Below are 11,830 nucleotides of genomic sequence, written 5' to 3'. Positions count from 1 at the left end.
CAGTATATACACTTAACATCAAACTCAGTATCTTAACAGACACACTCTGTATATACACTTAACATACACACTGAGCCTATATACACTCCACATACACACTGAACCTGACTTCATTTTTTGCGTGACCTTTGACCTGTGTCTGCAGACTGCCCCTTAGGTCTGTACAATTAGAGAGAGCTCCCGAACACCCAGCACTTTATACCCGGGTGGAACCGAAAGGCACCGTGTCTTCCATCGTGTTAGGATTCAGATTCAGATTCAACTTTATTGTCATTGTGCAGAGTATAGTGACAACGAAATGTATTTGGAGATCTAAAAAGATGTGCAAAAGAGCAATTAAGGTGTAGTTTGAATATGAATTGTCATATAGTGCAATGCAGCAGCAAAACTAAAGTGACCTAGTGAGGTATGATAGGTACGATAAGTATGAACAGTATGTTAATAAATAATCAAGCAGCTTAGATACAGTGTATAATACAGTCAAGTAGTATACTTGTTATCTGTCTCTGTTTATGATGCTTGTTGGTGATTTCAGCATGTTAATGATGTCGAGTCTGGTCGCATGAGCGGCACTGGTGTTGCCCTGTGGTGTCACTCTCTGTCCTTATCGTAACCACTCCTTCGGGACTCCATTCCAACCTGACGATTAGACGTCAGGCGGCTCATGGGATGCTGAGAGATCGGCTTAAAGGCCGGGATACTTCAAACTCATTCAACCCGGCATGCTAACACAAACTCATACACACACACGCACCGAGTGACATTTGTCAAAAGAACAGAGGGGTGGGATGTTTTTTTCAATTTATTTTTTATCATGAAAAAATAGGCAATCAACAGGCCTAATTCTTTTTTTAAGTTATTGGTAGGCCCTATTAGCCTACATTTCAAACAGTTGAAGATTCCCCTTTGAAGAGGACATATTATGAAAAAAAACAGTCTGTACTTTTTTCAGATTTTTTTGAGTGAGATATGCATTTCTGAAAGTACCCCGCCTACAGTTACCAAACGAGCGAGTCAGTTTCGGCGCCCCCACCTACGTAGGAAGGGGATACATTTGAAAACTACCTCCAACATCCCAACCCCCCTCCGAAATCAACATTTCGTGGACCAGCGGACGAGCTCGGCGCTAGTCCGGCAGCTCCAGTCAGAGGGAGCTCTGTGGCAGCCCGGCAGCTCAGCTCCGGGAGTACAATCCCTTTCTCCTCCATGTCGCGGGTCAATATGGACTTCAGAGAGTCACGGCCAAAGTTCCTTTCCGCCAATTCTTCTCAACCATGGCCGAGATAACCCCCACTACGAGTCTTTACTTGTTGTGGAAGTACCAGAGACATCAGACGCAGTCTGACATCTGCGTCTGACGTCCGCAAACGGCAACAGTCACTTCTACTATTTTCAAGATTAGTATTATTTTTCCCTCAAACAGCTTCAAAAACATGTTTTCTGGAACTCATATATTATGTTAACTTGTTGGGAAAACACCATAATATGTCTCCTTTATTGCAAATTAAAAGACATGAAACATTTAGTTTCCCCCCAAAAACCAACGTGAAACAAATCGCACCCTGCACACACACATACAAACAAGGCAGTGTGTAGGATGGAGACAGACAAAGAGGAAGATGTTGACACCCAGTCACACGAGAGCGAACAAGAGTGAAGGGCCAATGAATGGCTGTCCGTTCGCACCCTGATGAAGATGCCGTCTCCCTTGTCTCCGCCGCCACCCCTCCACAAACCCACAATTTTAATGCCCTGTGTTGCTGTCTTGGCCTTTGAACTGCACTCTGCTGTCATTAAACCACTGTGGCACTCAGGCAGATACGACAGTTAAAGGCACATCAAAGAACCGCGTCTTCCAGAATCTCGGATCCGTGCAAATGGAAACCGATATTGGAAACCACCTAGCCAGTGGAAAACTCTCACGGGCCTCAGTGGGAGCCACTAGTGCTTACAATGTGGGTGTCACCTTTATAGCAGTAAACAAAGTGGGCCCTAATGGACTATCTGGGGAGGCTTTTATTTGATCTAGGGGATGCTCTTTGACCAGGCCCTGTGCTGTGGGTTTCAGTGCAGCAGGGATAGGATTAACACACATAGAGAATGTCTGTCAGCGGGCCCTCTGTGTTTGCACATCAGGCAACAGAAAGTTTGTTATTCTGGTTTGGGGTTTAGGGCAACTGCACAAAAGTGCACATGGGGCTTGTGTTAAGCCCACCATAAAGGAGACGTATGCTACACTTCTTTCAACTTGAACATTGTTTTTGCTTTGTCTACGGGCACATCCCTATACCCATAGTGAGATGTACAGGCCATGAAGATATTCGTAATACTTCCAGCTTGTTGTCGTCGTTGTCCTGTAAGGATTCATCAGGTAACGAATAACCAGAAACGGCTGTCCTGGTAATGGACAATAACGTATGATGGGGGTGGTGATGACTATTTCCACAAACAGGACAGCGGAGGAGTTAATTCCATTTCTTCCTCAGTTACCAACTATAATGATGAGATTGTTGTTACTTCTATCTATGATATTATTGGGTATTTATCAACTCAAAGCTAGTTTAAACAATTTGGAGGAACCAGACAAAATATGCTAGTTTTGAAAGTATTTTACCAACAAAAGCCACACCCCTCCATTCAGGCTTCCTGAAAAAAAAAAGAAGAGACATGTGACTTGCCGCTAGCTTTAGCAATAGGTCTTCCTAGCCTTGTGGAAGACTCCGGTCATGCTTGATGAGTGCCAGGCAGAGTGTGCGCAGGCAGGCAGCCGGGTATAGATAGGTAGATGGACAGGTAAGGCATCCAATCATGTCATTCAGGCCGAATGACCTGATTGGATGGGCTTAATACAGACATGCGACAGCCACAGATACTATATTGCTTTGCTTTTATTTGTGGGAGCATTACATTTTTTCAACAATTTCAACAAATATGACAAAATAGCTTCTGAAATTCTGAGATTTATGTACTATTCACTATTCCTCCACGGGGCCTTGAGCCTATCATCTTATTTTTGTATTTGATTGAATCCCTAGGTCTCTGATATTCCAGGTCGGCCATGACTCCACCAATTTTGGCTCTCAGCTTTTGGCATGAACACATGTATTATTGTTCTTCTGGCTAGAACAAATACAGGGGAGAGAGAGAGAGAGAGAGAGAGAGAGAGAGAGAGAGAGAGAGAGAGAGAGAGAGAGAGAGAGAGAGAGAGAGAGAGAGAGAGAGAGAGAGAGAGAGAGAGAGAGAGAGAGAGAGAGAGAGAGAGGGGGAGAGGGAGAGAGCCAGACAGAAAGACAGACAGGCAGGCAGGCAGGCAGGCAGGCAGGCAGGCAGGCAGACAGACAGACAGACAGACAGACAGACAGACAGACAGACAGACAGACAGACAGAGAGAGAGAGAGAGAGAGAGAGAGAGAGAGAGAGAGAGAGAGAGAGAGAGAGAGAGAGAGAGAGAGAGAGAGAGAGAGAGAGAGAGCAGGGAAGAGGACATCTTCTCCAGCAGAGGAGAGATGTATAATTTACAGGGTGGCATCTGGGCCCTGACCTGAGTGCTGCACGCTTTCGTTCCCAAGGTACATCTGCTTCCAGTTTCCATGGCAGTTGAGAACAATGAAAACACAGCAGTGTAGTGCCGTGTCTGCTGTCCCCCCTTGACCCACCACCCTAACCCCTGCCTCATCCATCCATCCCCACTACGGAAGGGAAGGAAGTCACGGCAGCGTGCGAGCAGATGGGATCATTCGGAGTGTCTGGGCTGCACAGGGTTGCACCTCTTTGGCCTGCTGGACTGAGGATTATCAGAGATGTCTGATGGAAAGGCTTTCATGCTTTGACGGCATGCATCAGCAGGTCCTTTAGGCATACCTATTGTCTGTCTGTCTGTCTGTCTGTCTGTCTGTCTGTCTGTCTGTCTGTCTGTCTGTCTGTCTGTCTGTCTGTCTGTCTGTCTGTCTGTCTGTCTGTCTGTCTGTCTGTCTGTCTGTCTGTCTGTCTGTCTGTCTGTCTGTCTGTCTGTCTGTCTGTCTGTCTGTCTGTCTGTCTGTCTGTCTGTCTGTCTGTCTGTCTGTCTGTCTGTCTGTCTGTCTGCCTGTACCAAGCTATCCTGTCATCATCAGAATCAGCTAAGACTTATTAAGGTTACTTGTGACTTAAGATTGGACTACAGTGTAATACTTACAATAATAAATCTTAATAGAAATAGCTCATTGGACAATAACCCTTCATTGCATAAGCATTTTTGGATATTGTTTATTTATCATTTCGGTAATGCAACCAGTTATGATACCCGTTTCAATCAAGATTAGTACATCCTATTTATTTTGCTCACAGCCTCATTGACTGTGAGCAAAAGTTTCAGAAGTTTCAGAAAGTTGAGTGACATTTGTTGATTTCTAAGCATTCATTCGCCTATCATACATGTCCTCTCCATACAATATATAACCCCACTCCCAAGATACCCCCATGCCCACAAGGCGATACTCTCTATCCCACACATTAAATTGAATGCTGCGCTCCACACACACACACGAATACCACAGCGCACTAGCGTGCGACGCACAGGCGCTCCGTTCGTCATCTTGGCAACCCCTGCGAGTTTCAGCTCTTGGACCCGGCATTTGATGTGCAATAACAGCCCGAATGGATCAAAACGGTTGCATAAAATTGGGACACGCTTCTACATACCTTGTAAAAACGAAACAGAAAGAGGGCAAAAACAGGGAGCCTACTCACGCATCGTGCCCAGGTTAAGGCAGTGTGCCTACGATAACCTCAGGAGTTGGACGTGGTCAGGGTATTCGGTGCTAAGAGGTAGCACAGGGATGGGGTGTTGCGTAAGGCTGGCAACCGCACAAGCTCTTTAGAGAGGCATGGGAAAATATGCGAGAGCTTAAGCAAGTTTTTTTCATCAAGCAGATGGGTATGTTGGAGAGTATTAATGCGATGCATGTATGTATACGTGTCCCTGAGTGTTTGTGTCATCTAGCTGAGCTCTTCAGCGTTCGAGGGCCATTTAGGGAGAGCATAAAATGAGCAGGCCTCACTGAGACAGGCACACACAGCCTTTTGCGGCCAGATGCCATTCTGGAGAGATATTAAGGCACCAGCGTGTGTTTAAGGAACTGTCAGAAATTGGCTTACATGAACTCTATTACGGTTATTAGGTCCTGCATAAAACAATTTTTGGCAACCTCAAATTGAGCGGCTGATGGAGCCATGTGTTTACGTGAGAACAGTTTTAACACACTGGCTGTCTCAAATGAGTCAACAAAGGTTATTTTAGATGCTTTCCCTGTTTATAATGCTTAATAACACACCGGTGGATGCTTAGGTGGCTTACGCATTGAGTTTGAATCCGGTAAAATGGTCTGTGTTTCATTTCCTTTTGTATATATTTTTAATAAATATATAATTTTTGTTGCTGGGCTCTGATTCATCGTTGGGTATGGCGGGACATTACAGTTGGATTGGGCTGTCCTTCGGTGCCCTTGAAGTCCAACCATGCGGTCCTACCAGATGGCCTTTCTTCGCTTGAGGAGAAGGTGTCGACAGCGGATCACTCAGACTGCGGTTAAAATTATTTATGCGAGCCATGCGAGCATCAAGTATGGCTTCCTGTAGTTTCAGGGCTATCTCTATGGGTGTTACAAGGATAAATCAGAGCTCAGTTAGCAGGGCCATGTGTGTGTTGTCTCCAGATCCAGAGCACCCTTGCTTTGAGGCTCCAAACAGAGATGGAGCCTCTCCTTTCTCTCTGTTGGTGAAAGCCTAACACAACACTACAGCAGCACTGACAGACAGTGCACATGCGCCAGGAAATGTCTCAAGGTGCACATGATCTGCATGGATACACACACGTACACACACGTACACACACACACACACACACACACACACACACACACACACACACACACACACACACACACACACACACACACACACACACACACACACACATACACACACACACACACACACACACATACACTCACATGACTAACCCAGGTCCAGTGATATAACATAATTTTTATAAGACGTGTTTCTGTGTAAAATCCCATCGACTGCCCCTGCATGACTAGTAGTAACTGTGTCAGTACACATTAATGATGATTAATGGCAGCAAGAGTGTATTGTCAAATGCTTGAAAACACACAAACAATTGCCTTTTCGCTTTATTAATCACTGCATGACTAATTTCCTAGTTGTTATTTTATTCTAGATACTGTAAATATTATGGTGAAACTGACCGCAGAAGATGAAGGACATGCGTTTTTCCAACCAAAAAACAACAACAATTTGGAATGGATTGCGTGCATTGCAAATCTTTTTTCAAAGACACAACATTTCTCCTATCAAAGCTGCTTGACATGGAATGACCCCTTCGATGAGTGAGAGAAGCGGATAGACTTAGGTAGAGCTCTGCCAATTGCCCTCACTTTGCTGTGACCGCCAAAGCCATTAAACTAACTTCTGTCACGAAACATATTGGATGTAGTAATGCTTTCCGTTGCACTGTGACAGGAAATGAGAAACATATAAGAGAAATCACATGATGGTTATTATGTTTGTTTAAAACTGAGGTTATTTAGAGAAAAACACCTATAGTAAGATGGTTTTGTTGTTAGATGGAACTTAGATTAATGTGAACTTTTTTTTTGCTTATAATGTTTTTTTTATCGATTAGCCTACTTTAATAAAATGCCTCTGCAAGACTCACCTCACCAGCCACCGCTCTGAGATCCCCAGGTCACACCGACATTCAACTTGTTGAAGGAATCATGACACAATAAATTAAAATAATTGATCATACATCATCTTAGCAAATAACAAACACATCCATAATGAATGTGGACACATACGATTACACATACGTGAATTATGTATGTGCTAACATATACGCCAAACTTTTGTAACGCAGTAGTCTGGAGCGATCCAGTAGCGCCATCTATAGTGAAAACAGTGAGCTACACTCCGAGCGACTACCACACTGGCACAGGACAGGACAACACAGGCCAGGCTAGTGAGGCTGCTTAGATAAATACAAAGATTACCGTCAAGATGTCCGACATGGAAGATGATTTCATGTGTGATGATGAAGAGGACTATGATTTGGTATACGGATTGCAAATGGCTATAGTTTAGTTGGGTTTTGTTTAGTTCCCTTAGAGGGATGTTGGATATCTTATCAGTCAACTAGCAAGCTCATGTTAGCTAGTATGCTAACTGACGCCAATGTAATAGCAGAGGGCTAACTTGGCTAACGTCAAGCTGTCTGGCTGTAGAACTAGCTTGTTAGTTGTTAACTCTAGGATGTAGCCCACGTTGCATGTTTATATGCACAGTAGTAGCGCATGGTTAGATTTCGTTATACTTTATGTGTGTGGTCATTTGACTATCACCAAACATTAACTTGTTTTGATTAATGTTTGCTGAAGAACATGGATGCTAGCTGCTAGCGTTATCTGCCAGATAGTTCAATCTTCTGCTGGATAAATGCAGTGGACATTTTGCACATTTGGATTAAATTACAATCTAAAAATGAATATGTGTGACATCCTAGGAATACTCGGAAGACAGCAACTCGGAACCTAACGTAGACCTGGAAAACCAGTATTATAACTCCAAAGCCCTGAAAGAGGATGACCCCAAAGCAGCACTTAGCAGTTTTCAAAAGGTAAATTGAACACGTTATTTATTTGTTGTCCTATTCTTCCTAACAAATATTAGTATTTTTTTATTTTGTGCAAATATTTAGCCATGACACATTTTCGACTTGACATAATCATCCTATAATGTATCCAGGTCTTGGACCTAGAAGGAGAGAAGGGAGAATGGGGATTCAAAGCACTCAAACAAATGATAAAAATCAACTTCAAACTGGTAAGTGTCATAACACAACTGAGTAGCTGCCACAGAATAAAATCCTCAAAAATGCATGCAAAATATGTTAATTTGTGTTAATATCATTGCAGACCAACTTTCCAGAGATGATGAACAGATACAAACAGCTGCTAACGTACATCCGAAGCGCAGTTACCAGAAACTACTCAGAGAAGTCCATCAACTCTATTCTGGACTACATCTCTACCTCCAAACAGGTTTGGGTACTGGTAAAACCCATAATGGCAGCCACATAACGCAGTTGCTTCTTAATTTTTTAGTATGAATTTCTGTCTGTATATGTGAGACATTTCTTTTGTTATTAGATGGACTTGCTCCAGGAGTTCTATGAAACAACATTGGAGGCTTTGAAAGATGCCAAAAATGACAGATTATGGTTTAAAACAAATACAAAGGTAAGAAATCCATCGACTATTTAACCATATGTCTCGAAGGGTGAGAATTGTTTTTAAAATACCTGATGTTGATGTGATGTTTATTTTCTTTAGCTGGGTAAACTGTATCTGGAGAGAGAAGAGTATGGAAAACTACAAAAGATCCTCAGACAACTACACCAGTCATGCCAGGTACATGCAAGCAATACATGTGTTCCGTTACAGTACTTTTCTGTAAAAATGTATTGAATCCATAAAATAATTCAAATATTTTGGTTTGGGTTCCCCCATAAATAAAGCACAGTTTTTTTAAAATAAAAAACAAGATGGATTATGATAAAATAGTCATATAATAATCCCATATAGGAAGTTCAGCAATTTTGACATAATATACATATTTAACATGGTTTGACCCGATTGTACTGTAATATTTATATTCATAAAATCAAAATGGTACTACATTCTCCGCGACCAGACGCATACGTTTCCGAAAAACAAACTGCTGTGAAACTCCCCTTCACTTAAAAAGAGGCCATGGGATGTGAACTTGAAAAGCGCCACAGCGGGCGTTGTTGGGAGGGTGTTGGGCGCGAAGCAACAGCCTCTGTGTATTTATGTAACCGACAGACGGACGATGGGGAGGATGACCTGAAGAAGGGCACGCAGCTGTTGGAGATCTACGCCCTGGAGATCCAGATGTACACGGCCCAGAAGAACAACAAGAAACTGAAGGCCCTCTACGAGCAATCGCTCCACATCAAATCCGCCATCCCCCATCCACTTATCATGGGAGTCATCAGAGGTACGGTGGATGGCCAAGAACCCTAGGCTTTTTGTTGAGTTTTTTTGTTGTTTAAAGGTGACATATTATACCACCAGGTGTGTGTGATTAGCCGGTACAAACCGCTTTTGAAAATCGGCGTCTTCTGACATCCCTAGTGGGCGTGTCCACCTAGATGTGTGCTGGATAGATACGTCAACCAGCCTACCCAGTGGACTACAGCAAACGTTGCTCATCTATCCTGCACACATCTAGGTTGACACGCCCACTAGTGATGTCAGAAGACGCCCATTTTCAAATCGGCTTGTAACGGCTAATCAGACTTACGCCTGGTGATATAAAATGTCCCCTTTTGAAGTAGCATTCCTGCAAGATGGATTGTTTATTGACCCGTGTTGGGCGGGTCCATCTCCCAGAGTGTGGCGGAAAGATGCACCTCAGGGAGGGCGAGTTTGAGAAGGCTCACACAGACTTCTTTGAGGCCTTCAAGAACTACGACGAATCCGGCAGCCCGAGGAGAACCACGTGCTTGAAGTACCTCGTCCTTGCCAACATGCTGATGAAGTCCGGGATCAACCCCTTTGACTCCCAGGAGGTGTGTTTGAGGAAGTGATCATGATTGCGTTGGCTCCCACAGCGTCAATCAGATTACGTGGCCATAAGTGTGCCATGTATATAATATCATTTTAGGTTTCAGATTGACATCATAAAATAACTAATATTTCTTTGTTTTTCTGCTTAAAGGCCAAGCCATACAAAAATGACCCTGAGATCTTAGCAATGACAAACCTAGTAAGGTAAGCCTCTGTTGAGGTGCAGTTTGGAACGTGTTGGTGTTATCCCACTGACCTATCTCAAAACGTCTTTTGCTCTCCAATTTCCTTCTGTTATTCTTTCTTTAGACGATATGGGGTTACTGGTCAGTTTCCTTGCATGCATTTTAAGTTTGTTACATAAACAATTGACTTTCCACACACCCAAAACTGTAGTTTTGTTACCATAGAATGAATTGGAAACATTTATACTTAAGACATTTCCATTGTCTTGTGAAAGCTGTGGGGTGGGAGCCAGACAATGTATAGTGCCTAATAACAGGTTTGTTATTTCTCTGCAGCGCCTACCAGAATAATGACATCACAGAGTTCGAGAAAATCTTGAAAACAAACCACAGCAACATAATGGACGACCCATTTATTAGAGAGCACATAGAAGGTAAGTTGGGACCGAAGCATAGAAGTTCTATATTTAGAATGATGGAAAGATCAAAGAGTATACCCTTTATGCTATATCTGATCTTTCATTGCAGAACTTTTAAGAAACATCAGAACCCAAGTGCTTATCAAACTCATCAAGCCATACACGAGAATACATATCCCTTTCATTTCCAAGGTGAGCCTCAATGTCTTAAAACATACTCCGTATAACAATCAGGGTTGAAAAGGCTCACTGTAAGCCATGTGTTTGATTTTCAGTTTAAGCATAATTGAACATTTGGAGCTAAATCATACCACTTGTCTTTGACCTACAACCAAGCACATTCTTTTTATGTGTCGAGTGTTTTTCGTCCTCTCCGTTTCAGGAACTGAACATCGATGTTTGTGACGTGGAGAGTTTGCTGGTGCAGTGCATCTTGGACAAGTACGTGCGACGATCAACACAGAATGCTGAATAACTTGTTTTCAGTTTCTAAAGATAAGCAGAGAGTCCCACTTCCTCGTAGCTATTGCCATTATGTTGAAGCTTCAGATAGATAATGACAAATGAGTCTTCTGCTGTTTCTAGTGCTGATGGAACCCCAACTGTCTAGCAACCGTATGATGATCATTGTGCAGGATTTGAAGGCTGAACTATGTTATGCATAACCCCATTCTGAGCCATTTGTTCAAATTAATTATTCAGTCAGATGGTTGGGTAAAACATTGAGTTTAATAGAGCTATAATGAAGTGAGAAACACATTTTTTTTCAGTTCAATGCATCTGGTTTAACCAGTGATTTTCTTTTTGTTTTTTTTTCCTCAGTACCATCCATGGCCGAATTGATCAAGTGAACCAGCTACTAGAACTGGACTACCAGAAGAGAGGAGGTTCTCGCTACACAGCTTTAGACAAATGGACGAATCAGCTGAACTCGCTTAACCAAGCTATCGTTAGCAAGCTCACATGATTGACGTGTAAAAACAGAGACAAACAGAGCGGCATGTTGAATGCGTCCATACAGTTATCCTACCATGCTCCTTTAAGTATACCGTATGGTGATTTACACATCATAGGTGTGGGGAAAATGCCAGCATTTTCGGGATGTGAAAAGCTTCCAAGATCCACAAGAAAAATCAGTGGAAAATATGTTTGACCAGGGGAAAACACTGATTTCTGTTCTTGCCACAACTTATTGGCAAACCTTTTTTTCATATGCAGAACACAACTGCTTTGTGTTTTGGAAGGGAAGTCCGAATTGTGTATAAGTAATTGTACACAATAGTCGATGTATACTTTTGCTTGGTGGTAAAAATAAACACAGACTCCTCACAGCACTCATAAGAAATGCATCTGCCTATGACTATAGTTGATTACATTTTAAATTGTATTGAACAGGGCATGCATACCCCCTTTGATTAAGTAGAAGTCTAATAAAATGTTTTTTAATATATTCCAAGGTCAAGCACTGAATATCTTTTCTCATTGTTTTTATATAACGAGCCATCAACAGTTTGCTTGGTTGGTGTATTAGACCTCTACGGCTTCCGTTCCTTTTGACGCCCATTTTTTTTTTGCATTG

General features: G+C 42.6%; 1 protein-coding gene across 2 annotated transcripts; it reads left to right on the top strand.

The window, feature by feature from the left end:
- Positions 1–6,948: 6,948 nt before the first annotated feature.
- cops2 (COP9 signalosome subunit 2) lies at positions 6,949–11,706 on the top strand. Of its 2 annotated transcripts, none has more exons than XM_056608555.1 (13): positions 6,949–7,110; positions 7,559–7,672; positions 7,801–7,878; positions 7,971–8,096; positions 8,205–8,294; positions 8,388–8,465; positions 8,901–9,075; positions 9,471–9,649; positions 9,799–9,851; positions 10,169–10,266; positions 10,361–10,443; positions 10,634–10,692; positions 11,074–11,706. In XM_056608555.1, exons 1-13 carry the CDS (start codon positions 7,057–7,059, stop codon positions 11,216–11,218), a joined length of 1,332 nt encoding a protein of 443 aa, XP_056464530.1. In that variant the 5' UTR covers positions 6,949–7,056; the 3' UTR covers positions 11,219–11,706. The 2 variants fall into 2 exon arrangements, with proteins under 2 accessions (XP_056464530.1, XP_056464529.1); XM_056608554.1 differs by having other exon boundaries at positions 6,966–7,110; positions 7,971–8,102; positions 11,074–11,692.
- Positions 11,707–11,830: the final 124 nt, after the last annotated feature.

Source organism: Gadus chalcogrammus, chromosome 14, assembly GCF_026213295.1.
Source record: "Gadus chalcogrammus isolate NIFS_2021 chromosome 14, NIFS_Gcha_1.0, whole genome shotgun sequence".
NCBI classification, from domain to species: domain Eukaryota; kingdom Metazoa; phylum Chordata; class Actinopteri; order Gadiformes; family Gadidae; genus Gadus; species Gadus chalcogrammus.
Note: the sequence above shows the minus strand (reverse complement) of the source record. Positions and strands in the feature narration are given on the sequence as shown.

What these genes read in the sequence shown, in the direction of transcription:
- cops2 (XM_056608554.1), top strand. Translation starts at nt 7,057, where the DNA reads ATGTCCGACATGGAAGATGATTTCATGTGTGATGATGAAGAGGACTAT. An exon ending in ATGAAGAGGACTATGATTTG is followed by an intron (nt 7,111 to 7,558) that starts GTATACGGATTG and finishes GTGACATCCTAG; the next exon opens with GAATACTCGGAAGACAGCAA. An exon ending in CACTTAGCAGTTTTCAAAAG is followed by an intron (nt 7,673 to 7,800) that starts GTAAATTGAACA and finishes TAATGTATCCAG; the next exon opens with GTCTTGGACCTAGAAGGAGA.